The 23,631-nt window shown below is 47.0% G+C and overlaps 1 protein-coding gene across 1 annotated transcript in view; it reads right to left on the reverse strand.

The window, feature by feature from the left end:
• Nucleotides 1-23,631, reverse strand: part of CACNA1G (calcium voltage-gated channel subunit alpha1 G) — a 1,349,169-nt gene that overhangs the window by 11,138 nt on the left and 1,314,400 nt on the right. The window contains exon 36 of the mRNA XM_078654430.1: nt 19,428-19,617. Within this exon, the coding sequence (XP_078510556.1) occupies nt 19,428-19,617 (190 nt within the window). The remainder of the gene's footprint in view (nt 1-19,427; nt 19,618-23,631) is intronic.

A 23,631-nucleotide genomic window follows, 5' to 3' on the forward strand; every position in this document is an offset into this window, starting at 1 on the left:
CTAGTCCACCATCTCCAACTGGACACCAATCACAGCCAAAGACACTGTCTCAACCGTGAAAGGCATCCACTTGGGGGCTCCCACCGACCCCTGCCCCCTTCACATCCACCAAAGAGTCGCGGCCGCCATCGCACCCGAACTACAACAAACCATCAACACCACCTTCAAAACAGGTACCGTCCCACATGACTGGAAGCACGCAGAAGTCAAACCCCTGCTCAAGAAGCCCACAGCTGATCCCACCGACTTCAAGAACTATCGACCCATCTCGCTCCTCCCCTTCACAGCCAAAGTTGCAGAGAAAACAGTCAACAGAGAACTGACATGATTCATCGAAGAGAATGCCATCCTCGCCCCGTCCCAATCTGGATTCCGAAGCAACCAAATCACCGAAACCGCCCAACTCACCGCCACAGATGACATTCGCACCCTCCTGGACCAAGGCCTCTCCGCAACCCTCATCCTACTCGACCCATCAGCAGCCTCCAACACCGTCTCCCACCGCACACTAGTCGCCAGACTAAACGAACCAGGCAGACGAGGAACATCCCTGGACTGGATCCGATCATTCCTCACCGGAAGAAGCCAAAGGATCAAACTGCCACCCTTCCTCTACAACCCGACGAAAATCACCTGCAGAGTCCCACAGTGGTCATCACTGATCCCGACCCTCTTCAACATCTACATGGGCCCCCTCGAAGCCATCGTCCGACAACACGGCCTCAACATCGTATCCTAAGCGGACGACACCCAGCTCCTCTCTCACCAAAGACTCCACCACATCCAAACTCAACTTCCAGAAAGGAATGCAAGACGTCGCAGTCTGGATGACCAACAGCTGCCTGAAGCTCAATGCCGAGAAGACAGAAGTGTCCTTGTCCTCGGAACCACCCCTTCAGCATGGGAAAACACCTGGTAGCCGAACGCCCTTGGAAGCCCACCTACTCCCTCATACCACACCAGAAACCTCGGCATCGTACTCGACTCATCACTCACCATGAACAGACAAGTTGACGCCGTCATCTCCAGCTGTTTCAACACCCTCCGCATCCTCCGCATTCCTTCAAATGGATCCCCCCTGAGTCAAGGAAGACAGTCACACACGCACTCATCACCAGCACACTGGATTATGGAAGCGCACTCTTCCGTGGCATCAACAAGTCCCTACTCCACAAACTCCAGACAATACAGAACACCGCCGCCAGACTCGTCCTGGGCATCCCCTGGCACGAACACATCAGCAAACACCTACGAAGACTCCACTGGCTCCCTGTGGAGAGAAGAGTCACCTTCAAGATCCTCATTCACGCCTACAAATGCCTACACAACAACGGACGCAAATACCTCAACGACAGAATCAACTTCCACGTACCCAAAAGAAACCTCCGATCTTCCAACCTCACACTGGCTGAGACCCTGAGCATCCACAGAGCCAGAGCAGGAGGAAGATCCTCCTCTCACATTGCAGCCAAGACCTGGAACGAGCTAACGGTAGACATCAGATGTGCCCCCTCCCTGAACACCTTCAAGAAGACCCTCAAGACCTGGCTCTTCGACTAAACCGATCTGCGGACCCCCCCTCAGTGCCTTGAGACCCTTATGGGTGAGTAGCGCGCTTACAATTCCTTGATTGATTGATTGATTGAGTGTCTGTTGTATTTAAATATATTGTGGGTAATCTATGTGGTGTGAAGTAGGGTCTAAGGTGCATATACATTGTATCAACTTAAATCTTGAGTTTCTGGAGACCCTCACTGGGAGCTCTAATGCCATGTCCCAGTCTGTTTTTGTTAGTTGTCTGTTTAAATCTGTTGCACATTTTCTCTGAACGTTGCAAGATCAGTCTTAGTTCGTTCTGTAATACTGCAGAGTTGTAACCGCTTATCAGGCTTTGGCATGAGTTAATTTGGTAGGTAGAACTGTTTTGGGTTTCCACCATTCCCCCATAATAATTTGATGCGTCAGGTTGCTGCTCCATTAGTTAAAAATAGATTGACTGGTAGGGTATTAGTGTATTGCATCTCATCAAATTAATGTAATCGGTCTTCTGAAAATAGTTATCCCATTCTGGATACACCTGAACTTTGCCAGATTGCAAAGTTTCCACTGATTCTAGTTTACGGGTTTTGAGCACATCCATGATGGGAGGGAGGTGTGGTGAGTTTCCTTTTAGACAAGACATTGTTTCCAGTAATATTTAGCAGTGTCTAGTAATCCTGACTGAAACTAGGACCTATTGTATGCGAACAGCGTCATGGATACCAGTAACATACAACGTCCGGGCCTCCATTATATTTTGACTTATCTCCATACGGATATTTTAACCATCTAAATACCCATTACAATTGTGCGAACAAATAGTAGTTTCCATGGTCAGTAGTCCAGAGCTTCCCTTTCAAGGTGGGTAACTATAGCTTGTGCAAAGCCACTTTATTTCTGTCACTTCCCCAGTCCAAGACTGATAACACTGCTTTCTGTGTTTGAATGTCTGCTTTAGGATTTTCATAGGTATATTTGCAAAGAAATACAAAAATATGAGTTGCATGATCATCTCTGAAAGTGCAGCTGCCCATAGTCAATAGAAGCAATTTAACGTAATTGCTTCTCTGGGGGATGTTAGGGCTATATCTGTGTTTCCCACTATGGTGTCTGCATCTTTGCAAAACCTTTGAATTCCCATATATGGGAAGAACCATAGGGGCAATATACAAGCCCCTTGCGCCACTTTTGCATCACTTTTCCCATGTTAAAAGTGACGCAAAAGTGGTGCAAGGGGCTTGTAAATAATCCCCATAATGCCTATCTCCGTGGCAACTCAGGTAGATGTGACGCTTCTTGTGGCGTATGCACCATCCGGGGGATTAAACATGATTTTCTTTTAGTTCTGACAGCTGTCCGAAATGTTCTGATTGCTCTACGATTGGGTTTAGGACTCTGCTTGCATTCTGAGATAAAGTAATACATCAACATTTAATGAAATCATATGCAAGTGCCTGTGTATATAAATTACTCTGTTATTTCTTTTCTTCTAACCATTGCTGCTATTGGATCATTTTCTACTCTTGGCTTTGGTTATCTCCCTTTCTAGGGTCCAGCGGACATCAAATCCCATCTAGCTAAACATAAAGCGCAACTAAATCTGTATCTCGGGGCTCTCAAACCTAAATTCTTTGGGGCAGATTTACAAGCCTCCTGCGACGCTGGTACGTCACGTTGCATGACGCAACCTGCTGAGTGATATTTACAAGCACAGGTAAAGCCACCCTGTGTGACTTTACCTGTGCTTGAAAATATCACCCCTTTTCACGCAACACTTTGTGTGTTAGGGGCATGACATGGCTATAGGTGTAGGTGTTCCCACACAACACCCATGTCCACTGATGCATTTCCAGATTTACGAGGAATCCTAAATCTGGAAATGCGCCAGAATTGCCACCCTAGGGGTGGCGTAGCGAGGTGCATTGAGAAGAAATGTTTTCATTTCTCGTCATTTCTTTCCTCTTTCAATGCGTGCTGCATTCTACAGCACGCATTGGAAGAGGTAATCACCACAAATGATCTCCCCACGACGCAGGCATCCTTTCACCATGGTGCAAGGGTGCACTTCGTGCGCCAGCGCAGGGGGAAGCACAGAGATACGACATATTGTTGTAAATCACGCATCCCTGTGCTTCGAAATTACCGCAGCGTGGCACAGCATTATGACTGCGGCAGCGTACTGCGTTAGTTTCTTGTGAATCTGTCCCTAAATTCAAGCAAAAGTTTGGTTTGTTGCAAAAATTGTTGGATGCTGCCAAAGTTTCGGTTACTGTTTTGGTCATTTTTGTTGTGTATAAATTAATTATTAACATATGTTCAGAGTTCAATCAGCTGGTTAGTTCTAGTCTTTAATACATAAAACAGCTAAATAATTGTATGAGCAGTACTCATAGGTTCAGCGATGTAGAGGAAGATTATTATGAGTTTGAAGTACCATTTTTTCTAATAGTGGAAACTAACTAACAGGACATAGTTATATTTTCCAGGATTGAATTGCTAATTTATTTTTTTAATGTATTTTTTATTTTTCAAAAAGGTACAGCTAAGACATAGCAGTCACAAGTACAGGATAAGCAATGCATTTCATCCTCCTTTACATGCAGACTTCAATGAGCACCAGTAAGTGTAATAATGCAAACAGAATAGGAAATCATACTGTGCGACTTACGGATGGGTGTGCACCCAATGTGTGTTCGCTCATATGGAGTCCCTCTGTGTTACATAGGTAGTGAGCAGCATTACTGGGGTTGTGAGCTGGCAGTGCCTTCGAGCGAGGGGAGATAAGCTTGCAGCGGCTACCATATTTCTCGTGGTCTGGATGTTGGCGGCTGCAGGTATGCATACAATTTGCTGTTTGTGTTACAGTGTATGAAGCTATTAATCCATGCATTTTGTGCGGGCAGGTGCCTGCTGCCCCATTGTATGGCAAGTTCACTTTTGGCGAGTAGGAGAGAGATAGCAATGAAGCGGCGCAAGGTGATAGGGATGTCATGGATGAATCCCAGGAGCGCCATTAATGGTGAAGGTGTAAGTGTGATTTGAGTCAGGCGTAACAGCTCAGCAAATCTGGTCCGCTAGTACTGGGCTATCTTGTTGCAGGTCCACGCCAAATGGGCAAAGCCTGCTGATGGAGAATGACATTTGAGGCAAGCGTGGGAGAGGGAGGGGTCCATCTTCTGTAGTTTCGCTGGTGTGGTGTATGCCCGCCAGAGGAATTTGAGGGGAGACATTTGTGGCGATGATTAAGGGAGATCAGTTGTGTCTGGTGACCGCATTTATACCACTGGGAATCAGTCAGTGAGTGACGAAGAGCCTTTTCACAGGCCATGCAAACCCTGGCACTCGGGTAGCGAGCAAGGCCAGGCTCGATTTGTAAAGTTTAGGTTTTAAGTGATCCCCACCTGTGTCGGCGATAAGTAGCGTCATAGGTGGGAAGTTGTCCGGTTCTATGTGCTGGGAACCTGGGCTCTGAGTGCCCCCTGCAACCGCTGCAGTACAAACTGGCCCAGCAAAGGACTGGCTTGAAACTAATATCTTCCATCCACGAGAATACATATCTATCGGGGAAGTGATCGCCAATGGTCGCCAGGAAATATCTGGTGAGGGTTCGGCAGACCAGAGCCTCTTGCGTGATGGGCAACCAAGGGTTTGCGGCCAGAGGGAGGACTGATTAATATAATAAGTGGCCTCCCATCATCCGGATCAGCGGCTTCCAGGCCCAGCTGGTTGTGGACACCATCTGGATGTATTGGAGGTCACATGGCAGTCCCGCCGGCAGCAATGCAGCCAGTGGTGTCGGGTTAGCAAGGTAGGCTTCTGGCCTAGTGTATGGTGTCCGGGCATCTGGGTGGTACCAGTGACGAACAAAGCTACACTGGGCCACCAAATAGCATAGATGGAAAATAGGGACCCCAAATCCCCACTGCTTGTACGGTAGGATCATTGTAGCACAACAAATTCTCGACTGCTTGCCCCCTCCCAGATAAGGCGTATGAGGGTGGTACAGAGCGCTGCGAAGAATGTGTTAGTCAACAAAATAGGGATGTTATGAAACATATACAAAAAGTGGGGCAAGACCACCATTTTAATAATGGCTGTGCGGCCGGCCATGGATAAGGGGAGCTTCAGCCAGCGTTCGGCTTGTGTGAACAATTGATCCAATGCTGGAACATAGTTAAGACATATTATCTGCTCCTTATCTCTGTGGACTTGTATCCCGAGGTATTTAATGGAGTCATCGCACCACACAAATGGAAATTCACTACCAGTTCTGCTCACCACTGCTGTCAGGGGAAATAACTCAGACATACCCCAACTTATGTGTAACCCAGACAGGGCCCGTATCAAATTATTTCTCTAAGTATGGGTCCCAGGTAGTCACTCAGATGCTGCACATAAAGGATAATGTCATCTGCATAAAGTGTGAGTAGGAGTAGCCCAGTTTTAAACAGTAGTCCTCTGCGGAGGTACCGCTCCTGCAGATGATGTATCAGGGGGTCCAATGTCATGATAAATAATGGAGGTGACAGCAGACAGCTTTGCCTTGTTCCCCATGTAAGACATCCCATTTAGATGAAAGTGCGTACTGTGCGTAGAGTATGCAGCATCGTGATGAGTGCTGTGAATCCCAGTGGGAGACCCATTTTGCGCAATATGGCTTGCAAGCACGGCCACTCCAGTGAATCAAACACTTTTTCCGCATCTAACAGCTCAACCATGACGGGAACAGTGGTGGAGATTCTATGCAAAACCCCAAAGAGTGTGCGTAGATTCAGAGTTGTGGATCTGTGCGGTACAAACACTGACTGGGCCGGAGATGATATTGGATTCAGCAGGAGGGAGAAACAGGTTGCTATCATTTTAGCCAAGATCTTGTTGTCAAAGTTCAATAGGGAGAGCGGCCTATAGGAGCCGCAGTGATGCTGGTCTTTCATGGTTTTGAGAAGCAGTATTAACACTGCTTCATGGAGAGTGGGCAGAAGGACACCCCTCTCCAACGCTTCCCGATACAGTTCTAGGAGGTGCAGCGCTAGCAAATGTTTATAAGTTTCATAGAAAATGCCAGAGAACCCATCAAGACCCAGTGCTTTCATACCGTTCATGGCCTCTATCGCTTTGATTATCTCTTCCACTGTAAAGGGTTCCCCAAGGAACTGTTGGTGTGCGGAACTAAGCCACACCATGACTCTCTCATCTAGGTAATGTGTTCTGTCGGTGGCCTCATCTGTGACCCAGGAGGTGTATAGATTGGTGTAGTAGGTAAGTTATTTTGTCCTGGATACATTGTGTCTGTGATGTAGGTTTAGTCTGACCGCTGGAGGGCGGTTATATAAGATTGGCCCTTAGGGGGTTGCAACAGTCAGGCGAGGGTATGACCCAATCTTTCTCCTTCCCAGTAATTCCTGGCTATTGTGTGTTTCCCAGAAAATGTGTTTCTCTCTCAGCTGCCCCATGGAAGTCTACTAATTGACAGGCGAGGCGATACAGTTGTGTCTGCAACCTGTGCACTGCCTGGGCTTGATCGATTGCAGATAACTGTTTCTCAATTTGGAATAGAGTGTGTTGCAAGTCTCTCAGGATACCCGCATGTTTAGAAATACAAACACCCCTCATATAGGCTTTGAAGGCTTCCCATAGGGTGGCCCAGGATTCTACTGTCCCTTTGTTTATTTAAAAATATTCCACTATAGCTGTTCGGAGTTCCGACCTGAATAATTAATCTTGGAGCACCATCCCATGGGAACCGCCAATGTCTCTCCACCCCACACGCCCGTAGCAAATATATTTTATGGAGCACCAGGGAGTGAATTGCCAGGGTTCATGGAAGATGTTGTAATGAGTCAATCCATGGGGTCATGGTGAGGGTACGGAGCCAATAGTCTAGAAAGGTCCAGGTGTTGTGTTGTGCAGAGTAATATGTGTAGGCAGGCTACAAAGGGCGCAGTTGATGCCAGGCATCAATCAGGTTATGTATGTTACTTTCAAAGCACGCCGGGATTGTGCTTTGGTACCAAGGGTGCCCGCAGTGCTGTCACATTTGGGGTCGAGTAGTTGGTTAAAGTCTCTCCCATAGAGATGTGGTCTGCCTCCACTAGATCAATCTGGGCCTGCAGATTGTGATAGAATTCCTGGCAGTCTTTATTCGGCTCATATTAGTTGATTAGGTGTATGGTGCAACCCAGCAGGGGATCCACCACTAACAGATAACGACCCTTTGTGTCAGGGCAAACTGCAGACAGCTGGGATTGCACTCACTTTTGTATAAGTATTGAAACTCCCCTGGCATATGTGCATAGCATGACAATGAGCTCCCAATGTGGATGCAAATGTGGGCAGTTGTGTGGGAGAAAGGTGTGTTTCTTGTAAAAAGGCAATGTTGACCTGGTGTCGCTGCAAGTAGTGCAACACATGCTTGCTCCTGGTGTGTTGTTCAAACCCCGTATATTCCAGGTTGCTAGTGCTATGTCTACAAAGGGGTGAACCCCCATCATGTGTAGTAATGATGATCTAGGAAAAGGAAGACAGTTGTTGCTGGGAGTAACAGTGAGGTACCAACATTAACCTGAACAGTGAGCATTTGCAAAACTACCCGTAACTCAATATGTGTTCCCCCTAAACCTATCCTTGTTCCCATTTCTACAGAGAAAACCCAACCCCAACAAAACTGCAACCATCATAAACACTTGCAGCATAAAATAATACCCAAACAGTTATGTGTGGAACACACTTGAGGGTTGGCAATGCAGTGCAAGTTCACCACATCCTGCAGGAATAAAAGTTGCTGGTAAATTATGCAATTTGCCATATATTAAGACATTAATCGTTAGCCAGATCATAAGGAGGCATGCAGCGTTGTGACCAGATCCAAAGCAAATACGTGACCTAGCTACTGGTTGGAACTGAAGAAGTTAGCCTGTGGAAAAAAGGTTGGCACTGGCACCTGAATTTGCATCAGATGGCAGTCTCTCAGGTGATTCATTCCGGTATGCCTCTCAGGTTTCAGAAAACTTGAGGCAGAATTGCTGTACTACCGCTGGGGTGTCGAAAAGCCATGGTCTGCCATCGATCTCTACCCATAGGTGGGCCGGGTACACCATTCCATAGCGGAGGGCCAGGTTACGCAGCATGGCCTTGACACCTGTGAATTTGCGGCAGGACTTATTGGACCATCGCAGTGAAGTCTGGATAGAGAAAGCCAGATGAGCCTTGCCAGTTGCGTGGTGCTTTTTCTCTAGCCATACGCAAGGCAGTGTCTCGGTCCCGGAAACTGAACAGGTGGGCAATGAGTGGTCTCAGTGGGCATCCAGGGTTCGGGTGCGGCCCAATGGAGCCGTGATCCCTCTCAACCATGAATGTGGTTGTGAAGGAATCTCTGCCAAACAGATCGGCCAGGAGCTGCTCCACAAACTGATCAAGGCAGCCAGTGTTTGTGGATTCTGGGATTCCCAGGTTGCAGATGTTGTTGCACCTGCTTCTTGCCTCCAAAACCTCGTTCTTCATTGCAACTGTCTTTAGAAGCCTTTCCATGCAGTCTATTATCTTGGCCGACTGGGCTGCCCCATCCTCCAGATCTGAGACACTGCCCTCCACAGTGTTGAGTCTCTTTTCGTGGTGGTCCAAGCGCACCCCCAGCGTGTCTAGACGCTTGTCTGGTATATCAAAGCTACTGTCTAGGGCCTTAAAGCCCTCCCTGAGCTCCACCATGAGGGCGTCCACCTCAGCCGGTGCCACATCAAGGGTGCTCGCCGGGCCCCCTCCACCATCGTCGGGTCGGAGCCCTCCACAGGGGCCTTGGTCATGTCAAATGTCAATCAGCATTGGTTTAAGTCAACCTGGACCATAAGCAGTAGATGAGTGAGACTGCTTTGACAGACAGTCCAGGGCAGGAGCGGCTCTACAGTCCGGGCTCTGTGTGTGTTCGGTGGAAAGCTTCGCTCTCCCCAGGTCAGTATCAACAGCAGCTGGAGGAGGTCCCGCCCACTGCAGTCAAGAGGTATTAAGTGCGGGGCCCGGATTCGAAATGGATTTACGGTATGTCTGCAGCATTGGCCCTTTTCCTGACCAAGGAGGAGGCACAGAGCTGGCAGGCCATCAGTCCAAGGGCCCAGTCATGCAGCAGTCTACTTCCAGCAGAAGCCGAGTGCAGAAGATGGATGTCATGCGCCCCCCCAAGAATGGTGATGCTGCTGCCCACAGTGCAACCACAGGTACAGGGGTGACGACTATGCAGTGGGTAGGTCCAACAATCCAGCAGGTCAGGGCCGCTAACTTCTCACCAGTCCTGGCCTCCCTCAGACCGGCCCCTTGGTGCCACAGATGCACTGGGGCCCCAGCAGTCACAGGAGGTCAGGTCTCAAAAAGATACAGACCCTGTAGTCCGCCCGCATGTCTTCATCCCAGGGGCCGAAAACCACAGCCCACCACTCTCTCTCGGCCTCTACGTACAGGCCCTGATTGGGAGAGCAGCGTGTGGGGAGTATGGAGGGAGGGGGAGGCAGGATGGGCATAGCTCCGGGCCGGCCCAGCTCGGCCAGATGGCAGACTCCCGGGCTGACACATCGTGGAGAAGTGTGGCTCACTGGTTAGAAGCGGCAGACCCTGAAGCTGAGGTCGGCCCGGGACCAGGGTTCAATTCCCGACGCGGCAGGGTCTTGGGTCAATGTCCGCGGACTCGATAATTCTCGCTTAGGTGCCTACGCTAACCATGGGTCCCACTCTGCAACTCTGGGCAATAGCTTGCTTAATCTCCACAACGGCCCCAGCAACGCCGGGGATGCCTGGCTTCACCATGGGGTGCCCTCTCACATGGAAAGCCAGGATGGGTTCCCCAGCGGTATACAGCGCCAGGACGCCACGTAACGAGGTAACAGTGCGCTTTACAAGTATACATACATTACATTACATTACACATGAATATATGGGCCGGCCTTACCAGGTTACTGAATGTGCCTGTTCTTGGTACATCCCTTCACCATCGGATTGTCCTCTCTCAACGGTGTGTGAGCCCTCAGCATGCGGTCCTGGCCCCAGTAGCCGCAATCAGCCAAGCCCACTGTTGTCTATTGGGTGCACAGATTTTTGGTCAGGCAGCTGCTGAGTCTGCTTCAGTGAAGGGTGCACCCCCAGGGTAGGTCTGCCCGACCACAGGGGATTCCAGCCATGGCAGAGCCAGGTGTAGCAGGTTACTACACAGGTTTTTCCTCGGCCAGGATGGCTAAAGTTGATCAGGATATGGCAAGGATTCTGAGGAGGCTGGCGGAGCTTCAACGCTACGCGGTCATTTTGGTCGGCGGCTTGGCCACATCCCCTTCCTGTGTTGATGATTTCTATAAATCTCCAGTAGTCAATCTAGAAGTCACTGTGTTGGATGCCAAGAGGCAGGGAAGGTTCACCTTGTTTAGGAATGTGCTAATTTGGTCTGCTTTAGCTGGTATTCCTGGGGCATACAACGTCTTATAATATGCGGCAAATTTGTTCTTTATGTCCTTGGGGCTGGTAAGGAGCTCACCCCCTGGTGATTGGCAGGAATGGCCATTGTAGCCTCCCGCGGACACAGTTGGGCCACAAGAAGACGACCAGCCTTTTTGCCATGCTCATTGTGCCTGCTTTTCATGCATTGTAGGGCATACTCAGTCTTAGAAGTAAAAAGATTATCAAGTGCCATCCAGGCTTGCTCGAGGAGCCTATGGTGCTGCAAAGTAGGTTAGAGGAATAAAGATGAGTGTACGAAGATATGTCTCTCTCCAGGTCCATCTGACATGCTGCCGCCTGTTTATTGGCCATTACAGCGTCTCGCATGAGTCCATAGTGCTCTACTTGAAGGTACCGAGGTAGCATTGTCTGAGAGGTATGTGGCCATGTGAGCTTGCAGTTGGGATTTGCCCTGCAGTGTACGATGTTGTACGTTCATCCGCCATTGTTTACAGCCTGGTGAGACAAGGCACACCTCCAGGGACAATACGACTGGATAGTGATCCGAAATTGCTGCTTCCAATATGTGGGACTCATGTACCTGAGCGATCGTCCTCTGAGAGACAAGGAAATAATCCAGCCTGGATAGTGTGCCGTGGACCGGGGAGGTAAAAGTATATTCTGCACATGTTGGGTGGCTGCGACGCCAGTGATCTACTATTCCATTGACCTTCATCACATCTTTCATCAGGGCCATATCTGCGTCATTGTTTCTAGCTAGAGGTCCCGACCTGTCCATTACCGAGTCCTGAGCCAGGTTTCAGTCCCCTCCTATGAGGTATTGTGAGGCCCCTATTTCCATCAGTAGACATTTCAGATGAAGTAGGAATGATTGATTCACCCAGTCGGTACGTAAACAGACCCTACGCCTAAGGAGTTGTCTCCAAGGTGTAATTTAGCGAATATATACCTACCGTCAGGATCAGACCAGGTCTTTGTGACTGTTACAGGTAAAGAGTTGGGGAGGAGGATCGCAACCCCACATTTGTGGTTGGATCACTATCAGGGGTCACCTTAGCTGCTATACAGCTGTGGATGACTCTGCTTACCGAATCTCAGCGCAGTTTTAGAGAATATAAGTGTGTCTCTTGCATCAGGGCTACATCTATTCTTTTGGATTGAAGATAAGAGAGTACTGTTTTTCTCTTGATATAGTGTGTTAGACCATTGACGTTCCAGGAGATGGCGCGCATCGGGCTGGGGGAGCCCATGATTTGGGTAAGCATAGGTGACTGTGTTTCGATAGACAGGTAGGGGCACCAATGCGGGGCAAGACAGTCAGGGATGAGGGTTGTATCTCAAACTATACCAGGGTATTCTGTGCTGCCTGAGGCGGTGACGTCGGTGGGTTTAAGCGAAGGACAGAGCTGGGGCAGAGTTTAAGTCTCGTCTGATTGAAGGTCAAAGGGAGGATAGGGGGAAGTGGGAACAGCAAGCATTTGGACAAGGGAAGGTGGGAGAGAGAGAGAAAAAAGTAGAAAAGGGGGCATAGATTGAGAGGGTATAAGAACAGACAAATAGATGGAGAGAGGGAAGGAAAGGGAAGAAATAGAGATATCCCAGGTCACGCAGGGGAGGGGCATCCAGAGGTAGTGATCAGTAGCTAAGAAGTCGAGTATATGTACTTTAAATGGGTATCAAAAGGTGGATATGCATATATGGACAAAGGTAGTGGTGTAGGGGAGTAGGGTCCGAGGGGTGTAGCGGGGGGAGAAAAGTGAAGCAAGGTAAGCTGCTCCTAAAAAGGCAGCTTTCGGGATGTTGTTCTGTATGCCGCAGGTCTTAACTTGTGAGGCAGTGCGTCAAAGGGGTGTCCCATCTAGGGCCGGGCCTTGTATCGCATAAGCGAAGAGACTAATCGAGGTGGGCGAGGTGGTCAGGTGGATCAACAGGGGTGGGGGGGGGCTTGAGAGCCTATAGGGGCTCCTCGGGATGACAGATGAATGAGGGGGAGGAAGATGAGTACTGAGGTTACCAGGGGTCTCTCAGGATCAGGGAAGGGGGGAGGAAAGAGACCGTGACCTCTGGTGTGGGTGGATGGGGGGGGAGTGGAAGGGGCTATTACGCTTGTGGGGAGAGGTGGGGAGGTCGGAGATGTAGCGAGCAAAGGCTATTATTTATTGGGTAGAGGCTTGATGGAAAGCAGAGGGAGGGGTCTCCTATGGAGGGAGTGATGGAAGTCGCCTCCTTTCATAGTGCCGGGTTCATTGGACCTGAGGAGAGGAGCAGGTGGTGTCATCTCCTGTTGGGTGGTGGTGAGGAGAGGGAGTGCGGTACCTGGATGGGAAGAGGACAGGGTTAAGGGGCACGCAGCGCAGGGCAAGCAAAATATGTTATTATAACAGCAATAACAACAACGGGGAAATATTCATGACTAAGCAATGCAATTAGCAACAGGAGTGTTCAAATCTGGGTGTATGTTCCGCTGTCTGGTGCATTCCGCTCCTCTCGGTCTTGGTGCTGTGAATCCGGGCTTGTCAAGCTCTGGACCATCATGGAAAGTTCTTGGTGATCATTCTGTTGTGAGGTTGGGTTTTAGAGGGATCGAGATTTGTCTCTATCCTGATCCTGTGTGAGACTAACTACTACATGGAGGTGTATGGAAGGAGGGGAGGGTGAGGGCGGTCTTAATTTGTCTTTGTCCGACGTCAACAGGAAGTCAGCAAGGCCTGAGTTGTTGTTGCGTGCCTAGGTTACCCTGATCGAGAGGCTCGAGGGCAGCTCTGGTACCTCCGTATGGAATGGACAGTGTGTGTTGTGGCTTCATCCACGCAGTATGGTCGCGGGTCGCCCGTTCTACCATTAGTGTCTCTTGCCGAGGCGGTGGATGAGCTGCAACAGCAGGTGAATGGGCTTGCAGTGCACACTTTTCCCTCAGATGACCCTAGGTCTGCTGCATTGCTCTTCTTGGAGGCAGGCCGTTGCGGTGATCCTACAGGCAGTTATTGCACTATAGAGGGCCTGGAACACAGGCGGAACCTTCCGCTGTGACAGCTCAAGGAGGTAGTGAAGCCATAAAGTGGTACTGGGCCGGTTATGCCCCGCAGTAATACAGGGCAGACCACCGCAAACCCTGCGGCGTAATCTTATGGGTGGGCAGAAGAGGATGAACCCATCGGGCCCCAACACTGGCAGGTTGGGGGGCTATGGTTTGCAGGGTAGGATCCCCCTGTAAGCCTGTATTCTGCGAGGTGTTTGGAGCAAGCAGTCTCCAGGTCCCTTTAGGTTGTGTGGGAAGGCAGGAGGGCCAGGTGCTGGATGTCCCATGCACAGGTTGTGGGTTGCGGGGTTCACATCCCACCGTCCAAGCCGCTGACTCTGTCCAGGACACGACTCGGCAGAGCTCCAGCATCAAGCGGCTATCTTCGTTCGTGGCCAGACCATGCCCCGAAAATTACTGGTTTTAAGGTGTGCCAAAAAAAACCATGCCAATGTGTCATTTATTTCTGTTTGCCTAACAGAATTGTCATGAACTCAAAAAGACAATTAATTAGCAAAGATCAGTGATCCTTAGAAGGTCGTCTTAAACAAAATATGTCTTATTACGGGGCTGTTTAGCAGTGCTGTGGCCAGCACTTTGAATGTCATGTTCGAATTTTCACTGGCAACTCACCATGTTCAATCGCGCTACAAATTGTGCAAAACTGCAACCTTGTCTTCGGTGGCCAAAAGTTGACGCACTGCAGCAGTAACAAAATGTTTCTTTTCCCTTTTATGAACACTCATGCTACAATGTAAAGGTAGTTGGTTGACTGTATTGAATATGTTGTTGGTCCAGACTCGCATGTAAAACAGCTGAGAATTAATTCTTGGCTGGACTGTTTAACTACAGTGCTGTTAGAGTGAATTAAAGCTGGTTGAAATGTGCTAAATAGTAACAACAAAATAGAATGATAGGCTTGAACGTCTATTTATGCAATTACCTAAGTCGCAATTCTTGTGACCAGAAAAATTCTTCTTTATATGTGTTCAAAATTGAAGGATTGTCTTTGATGTTTGTTCCCAGCAGAGAAAATTCACAAAGCTTTCTGAACTCAAAGCAGAAAAAGTACCTGGTTACTTTCTCAGGGGAAGCCTCTATCACCCGTTAGGCTCACCCAACACATTCTAACATTCCATCGAGCAATGTTCATTGGTTAAACTCTTCTCTATCGCAGATGTCTTCAACTCCATCAAAGCCACCTCCTAGGAAGATGACGTCATACCCTTGAGCTTCATTAAATCTACGAAGAAACTCTGTTACACTTAGTGCAGGAAATTGCCTTTCTTTGTATCATCGCCCTCATTACCCCCATTTACCTTACCCTGTGCACTAGGACTCTGCTAACCAAGCCCCAGTCCAAGTGCTTTGACCTTTAAACAATGTCAAAATTGGCTATACTTCTAATTGTCATATTTAACTTACCAGTAAGTTCCTAATGTATAGTACAAAGTGTTCCAGAGAAGAAACCACTTCACCTCCCACCTCAGAGCTCTCCACTGACTCCCCATCCAAAAAGGTGCCAGTTTAAACATCTGACCCAGCCTACAAGGCCCTGCACAACAAAGGACTAGCCTACCTTAACCACTGACTGAACTTCCACCAACCCAGCAGGCAACTATGCTCTGCCTCCCTCTCCCACATGTCCCGCTTTCACAAAAGCAGAAGCGGGGTCACACCTTCTCCTTCCTGGCCGCGAAGATCTGGACTGGCCTCCCAACCACTTCGCACTGCACTCCCCCTACAGAAGTTCAGAGACAGCCTGCAGGAAAGTGCCCCTTTTTGCATGGTTACCCCCCACTTTTTGCCTGACATCTGATGCAGCCTGACTTGATGTGCATTGAGTCCCTACCAATCAGGTTCCCAGGTCCTGTGTTCTTTCCCAAAACTTTACCTTTGTACCCACAATTGGCACATTTCTGGCCACAGGTAAACCCCTTGTAAAAGGTACCATGGGCACTGTGACCAGGGAAGGCCTCTAAAGGCTGTAACACCTATTGTGCCAACCTTTGAAGACCTGTACCTTAACACCCACAAACTGCCATTGCAGGCTGCGTGTTTTGGTTCAGAGAAAAGTGAAGAGTCGGCATGGCACGCATCCCTGTCTGCCATGCCTGCCACCTACTGCCTAAGGCCAAGGTAGATCACCCCTTTAGCAGGGTGCACTAGCCCTAAGGTGAAGTGGCATGAGCCCTGTACCCCTACAGTGTCTAAGCCCATTTTAAGATATTGTAAGTGTAGTAAAACCATAAAGAGTATATGGTATGGGAGTTCATCATTACGGACTCCACAGCTCCATAATGGCTTTACTAAAAACAGGGAAGTTTGGTAGCAAACTTCTCAGCACATTAAACCCACACTGATGCCAGTGTTGAATTTAATGTAAAATGCACTTAGAGTGCAACTTAGATATGCCCCCTGAAAATTGACCAGCCCTGCTGTGGTTCCTGAAAGGCTACCTGTAATTTGCCACCACCAGACAGGTTTCTGGACCCCTGGGCAGAGAGCCTCCAATCTTTGGGTGTAGAAAGAAAGGCCATCCGGCGGCAGGAGTGTCATGCCTCCCCCCCCCCAATTAATCATTACTGGAACCCAGTACCCCCTGCCCCAGAAACATTATTGGAAACTGGGAACCCCCACTGATTCATGACTGCTAACTGAGGGCCCCAGCGAAGCATTGTCGATGGTTTGAACCGCAAAACAATACGCAAAAAGTCCTGAAAAAAACATTCAAACAAAAACACACATGATGACACATATACATAAATAATTTTAATAAGAAGGTTAGAGCTTTTCTAAATTCAATTGAGGCCACTCATCATCCATTCTATATTCTGTTCGATGCCCTTGCATTGCTCCCACTAAATCAATCTGAGGATACAAATTTAATTTTTAGTCTCCAATTTTATTTTCCTTCATATTTACAGTACATTTTAACATTTTCAATTGTACATTTAGCTTCTTTATTTCTATACACCTTATTCATTTGTTAATAATATTTATTTTTCCAAGTAGTCGCAGACACCCTGAGGAGGCTTCGCAAACCCCAGGGGCCTCGGACCACAGGTTGGGAACCACTGGTTATTGGCAAGGGAACAATGTGTACAATTTTCACGACTTGAACTGTGTGCTGCTTGGACACTTGCTAACAAATTAATTTTGAATAAAGACGTATTTTTATTTCAGTCGATATATTTTATATAATGCAAAATTCCTTTACAGTGTAAATTCTGTGTGGTGAGAGTACTTGAACCGTGGAGATATGTTGGTTCAAAAGGTTTGGTCTATATCCACATTGATAAAAATGCATTTGCATTTCATTAGCTGCAGGGCTTTAGTAGGAGAAGAAATTGTATACAATACATATACATTCACCTGAAAGCATTAGCATGACAGTACTAGCGCATAAATACTGTAAATATGTACAACTACTCGTATGATGGTCTGCGGAGCATAGTGAGAACCCCAAAGGAGAACTAAGGTATATATTCACAAGGAAATGGTGCAGCGTGGTAGCACGTTTTGGAGTGCCACCCTCCGTCATTTCAAAAACGCAGAGATGTGTCGTATTCACAAGAATAGGGTGCACCCCTGTGTTTTACCCTTGCACTAAAAACAGCTGCCTAGCGCCAACAAGGGTGCCTACATTGCAGGGAATCATCCCTGCAAGGCAGGCACCCTTGCACTATGGCACAAGAGTGTCTGTGTTGCAGGGGGGAATGATTGTTTATGTGCAGGAAGGGACACCTTCCTGCACATAAACAATCTTTGAAGGCGAATTGCTTTCTTGGTGCGCGAGAGAATGCAGTACACATAGAAAGAACAAACACAAGGAGTTTCTTCTTGTTGCGCTAATGTAGACAATTTTTGCAGAGTGGAGGGGTTAATGGTCCATAATTTACCAGTTAGCCACCAACCATTGGTTTAGCGAAACATTTTTTACTCTAACCTTGGAATCTACAAATAAAATGGGAATTTGGAAAACCCTGAGTTAGTTTGAACTTTGTTTGTCTGCACTTTAACTTTTGTTTTGATCCCTACTCTTCTATGTGTTTGTATTGTTTCTCTCACCTCATGCATTGGCTTGCGCAGAGGTGTGTTTAGAAACCCTATGATGAAAGGCTGCCACAAACCATTGTAGGTGACAGCAGTTTTTCTAACATAGTATTTTTGCCTGTTGACCTCTAAATAATAGCGACCTTTTACTATCCTACTTCTATTTATGTGTGATGCGCTAATCTAATGCCTGCTTTTGCTTTTGTGGTGCTGCCTTATATTTACACATCCTTGTAAATCTGTAGCAGCATCAAAAAGCAATGGGTGTTGAGTGGAACAACCAAAGCAACACCCATTGCAAGCCCCTTTCAAGCAGAATCTGTGTGAAAGGGTACCATATTTACAAAGCGGAGTTAAGCCATGTAATCCCATTGTATGTATGCCCCTAGTTTCTGTCTTTTTCTGTGTTAAAAATATATGCAATAGGAAAACATTGGGGCATATTACCAACAACCAGCGATAATTATCGCTGTGTTGGCTTAGCGGCAATATTATCATCGCCGAGCTCCGCTGATTTTTATGGCAGATAAACCTTGCTATTATCAAGGTTTATCTCAAAAGCGATAAAAATCGGCCGTAATGCATGAATATCGCTGAAAAGTCAGCGATATTCATGCATTACCGAGCTAATGCTCTTAGTCATGTTATCCACCCACCATTGGATAACATGGCTAAGAACTGCTCTGGGCAGGCGTTAGCTTTTGGAGATATTCGCGCTTAGCGCGAATATTTCCAAAAGTACGCCTTTGTAGGTAATAGGAGATAGCGATGTTAGCGACTGTTTACAGTCGCTAACATCTTGGCACGCCCACTTTGCATGTCATTAGCGATAAATATTGCTGACATGCAAAGTGGGCCCCAAGATGATCGCTATCTCCTACTAGCTGTCGCTAACTGGTGTTAGCGACAGCTAGGTAATAGGGCGATAAAATTATCGCCGCTTTAGCGGGAAAAATTCCCGCTCAAGCGGCGATAAGGTCCTTGGTAATATGCCCCATTGTTTTGGCTTATCTGCAGGACCGGACTGGGAACAGCAACCACCCCTGGAAGATTGCTGCTCGACCAGCTCTGGAATAGGTGGGTAGGGGGAAGATATGGGGGCCGGCCGCCAGTGACAAAACTGGCCACCACGGGCACAACACCGCCCTCCACCCTTCCGGCCCACGAAGGAAATGCCCGGGGTGCACTACGGCCAGTCTGACCCTGGTTGCCCGTTTTTGTGTAAAAAGGGAATAATTGGGAACCTTAATCATAATTGTCATGAACCAAGGCCATATCCGAAGGCTAGCTGTGCACTCTTTAAGCGACTTCACTTGAGACCATGCCTAAGACAAGAGGGCTCATAACGCCCACATTGCTATGGATATAAACAAATACGCACCTGCTTGGTCCTTGTAGGAGAACGAGTTGCTGTGCGTTTGGCAGCCGCCCCCGGGGCTAGAATCCAAGGTCTGGAGCATGTAGCTGTCGTTTGGCAAAGAGTGGGTTCGGCCTACAAACGGCTTTCTCACAGTCAGCAAGTTTTCCTCTTGTGCTCCTGTTTTAACATCCGAATTTGAAGAAAGTTCAGCCTACAAAATAAAACCAAATACTTATGTGCAGAGGAATAATTAGAAACAAACTATCCACTAAAATGATATGGATGGTACAGGCATGAAGTTGCAACAGATACAAAATTAACTGAAACCAAAGAGGAACTGAATCAAGCAGCCACATGTTTGTCACGTCATTGCACAAACCACAGTACACACAAAACAGACAGAAAAAACGGATTTTCGGCAGCCTATGTACCATGAATATTTCATCACATGAGAAAAAAAACAGTAATGCGACGGTCATCATGCCTCAGAGACACACTTTGCTGGGGATATACCTGAAATTGACTCATTGTCGGCTACCACTACAATTTCATATTAATCAAAGTAAGGCAGCAGATAGTCCGATTGTGGTTGGTCAAGTGCACGCCTCCATGATAATGGAGTGCCAAACGCTGTTGTTAGCGTACAAGTACTCCAAACCAACAGGTCTTGTACACTCCATGTTGTTTGGTGCCGACATGTAAAGGACATGCTCGTCCTGCTACCCATTGATTGCAATCAGTTACTACCCCAAAACACTGCCCCTCCAGGCTTGCCTCTGTTCAGTCGGCCAAGGGTGTTGGGATTGCTAATTTGGTGTTATGTAGTGAATAATTTATTGGGTGGGCATGGCAATATGTTATGTTGGTTTGCCATTTTGAGCTAGTATGTCTTTTTCCTGGTTTTCATGAAGATGGATACCCGGAAATCATATATACAAATGATCTGTTGTTCTGTATCTCAAATACAGCCTCCCTGTTCGAGATCTTAGACTGAAGGTGGCCTGAACCCTGGTGGATGATTCACTGTTGTCAGAGTCGGGGCGTTTGACTAGTCTCAAAGTTAGGAATCTGCCTCTTATTGACAATGCCTTAATCCTGTTCTGGTAACAAAAAAAATGCATACTCCTGTAATAGTGGAGTCAATTCCATGAATTAACAAAATCGTACAGAAGACTTTACTCGGATAAACTCACATGGCTGCACAGTTAATGAGTCATTCCTTGATTGGCCTTGAAATGTAGGTCTTTGGGTCACCCATGCTACTAGAGGGACTCTACAGCTGATGAGGGATTTCAGTTGTATAGATAATAACTGAGTTTTCGCAGTTGCTGCAATAAATGAGAGAGGGGATATTGTCGACTGCAAAAATGGGAATTCTTCTAGCACTACGAACACAGCCCTCTCGCACAGAGCCATATTCGATAGAGGTAAGCAAAGTCACCCTCTACAAAATAAGTGATCTGCTGAAGCAGGCCCGCTTAAAGACAATGGGGCTTATTTACAAGCCCCTTGCGCCACCCCTACGTCCCTTTTCCCATGTTAAAAATGACGCAAAAGTTGTGCAAAGGGCTTGTAAATAAGCCCCAATGAGACTTTGTGATGTAAAGTCCATATGGATACATAATGTATAGAGCTCTACACCTGCGTAGTAGGCAAGTAAAAAAGCAATGGAAATATATAATTGTTATTCAAGCGAGGCACAGTCTTTCCATGGGCAAGGGACACAGGAGCCGGCGCACATTGACATTTTGTGTACAGTGATAGCAGGGAGCCAGGAAAGGTTTTACATTTGGGAAGGGAGCATTTAAAACAGTCAAAATCTTCCAAATCCATGACGCAAGGAGTCAAGTACATTTTAAGGTAGCTCGGTCGATAAACACGAGGTGATACAGTGGTGGGGCTGCGAGTAGAAAAGAGGGAAACTGGAAAGGCACAGCCAATGCATTGCTTCAGTTTTCGCAACAGAGAACAATGATGGAAAGCCCACAGAAGAGAAGAATAGCTGGGGGGATGTGTGTGCTGTATCAGTAGTAAAAGTAACAGTACTGCTTTTGGATAATGTTATGGGTTTAAAGTTGTGACACGAAATGTGATTGACGCTTGAGTTTAAAAATACCCTGAGCAATCGCTACGAGAAAAGTGCACACAAAAGATGGGGACCATAGGCCTGGCGACTGAGATCCGGCTGCTTGCAAGCGGAAGCAAAGAGGAGGTAAGTGCAAGTCTGTCTGTTAATTACCCCGGTGAATGGGATATTCGACTTGTAGCAGCTTTATTTCAAAAGAGCAATGTGACGATAGGAACGTATAACTGTTCTTTGACTAAATGACACATATATAAAGATAGAGGTGTGGCACATGGCAGCTGGATCTTCCCTAGCATTAATTGTGTGGTAGCTTTAATAACAATAAATACAAGTACCAAAATAAAATGTGCTTAGTGATCAGTGTAATCTTTTAGACAATTCTTCAGAGAACACACAACGTGAGCAGCCTGTGGGTGAGAGCTGGGTCGGTTGAGTAGGTAAGGAACTGGTTCAGGGATAGGAAGCACAGAGTGCTTGTAAACTAAATCACCATTAACACCACCGGATGGAATCAGTTCTCGGTATGTTCATAGGATCTGACTCTGGGGGACTCCTAGGACATATGTGACAGAGCGAGGAACTAGTAGTAAATGCCTACTTGGAGATTGCACAAATACATTTTGAAGCTGTCATTTCTATGAGGCAGTGGTAAAACGAGATGCTGTTTAAACAAGCTGAAGGGATATTCTATGAGGTAACATGACAAATTACATTAATTTGAACCCTGAGGGCACAGACATCCAGAGAAGTTGTAAAGTCATCAGGTAGAAACTGGATTGTATTGTCTAGGTTTCATCTAGAGGTCTGTGTCTATTTCTGGAAGCAATCTCCGTGGTAAGACAGTCTTTGGAGAAAGCTGTAAAACTGGTTAAGGAATGGTCTTCAGCTAAGATTTTATAAGGAGCAACTCAAGAATTCAAACATTTGTAGAGCTGATAGCAAGCATGAGGGATCTGATGGAAACATTCAGAGGCTTAACGAGAATAAAAAGCACTAAAGAGACTCTTTCTTTTCAGTCAATAATATACCCTAGAATTTGTGCCATGAAGTAGAAGTGCGATCTTGAAATAAACCTTAGAACATTGTTTTCACAAATGGGATGGGACTGCCTCCAACAGAGTGACTGTGGCAAAAACAAGGAAAAGCCATAGAAGCCCAGAGACAGACAGAGACGTGTGACATAATTGAGCTAATTGATGGTTGTGCTATTGATCGTACAATGTCTGTTCAAAAGCAGGCAAGTAAATTGAGATTCTCCCATGTGATCAAAGCATTACCTCTCGGTCTTTATTATTACTAACACCTTTTACCTAAATGAAGACATACTCAAGCCAAAAGACTGAAGGAGGACTAATGAAAACAAAAACACACCATACATGAAATCATATGCAACTCTAGTGGAACATTAGCGGTACACAACACCAATGCAAATACAACAGGTCTCAAACACCGGCAGCATCAACAGCACACAGCCAAGACAGAACTATCAGAAACCATTATGCAGAGGTGCACCAGGAAATTAAATGGGGAGCACCTTGTGGCACCCCTCAAAACATCCAGAAAAAGCACCACAGGGGACGATTCCCACGAGGCAGCAACACCCCTTATAGTGAGTGTGCCCCACAACAAAAAGTAAGGTATGGGAATCTTAATCACAGCATCAGCCTGAAGTATAGAGTTCAAGGTCAATAATTGTGCAAGCTTTCAGCATATGCTTACTAACGCAAAAAGTGGCAAACTGTGAGCCACATTGGTGGAACTCAGCAGCGTGTTTCAGATAAAGCAACCCTGCCACGCAAACATCCGTAAAGGAAAACTATCCTTACTCCTAGGAAGGACCACATCTTGGTCTAAAATTAAAGAGGACAAAACTTTGATCAAAAAGCAAGCATCAGCACACAATATCTATTAATCTGGAAGGACTTAAAGAAAAGAAGGCATATGTACAAGAGAGCCGAGATCATTGGGACACCTTATCAAAAACATAACTTTAAAACAGAGAAGGTTTAAGGAAATGTCTTCCATTGGCTCAACAGGAGGAGCCTGAAAAATTCTCAACACAAGCAACAAATGCCAGAAATGTAAAAAAAAAGCCTCCTGCGGAGGGTTGAGCAAGAGAAAACCTTTAAACAGGTGGAT

Source organism: Lissotriton helveticus, chromosome 7 (genome assembly GCF_964261635.1).
Source record: "Lissotriton helveticus chromosome 7, aLisHel1.1, whole genome shotgun sequence".
Taxonomy (NCBI): domain Eukaryota; kingdom Metazoa; phylum Chordata; class Amphibia; order Caudata; family Salamandridae; genus Lissotriton; species Lissotriton helveticus.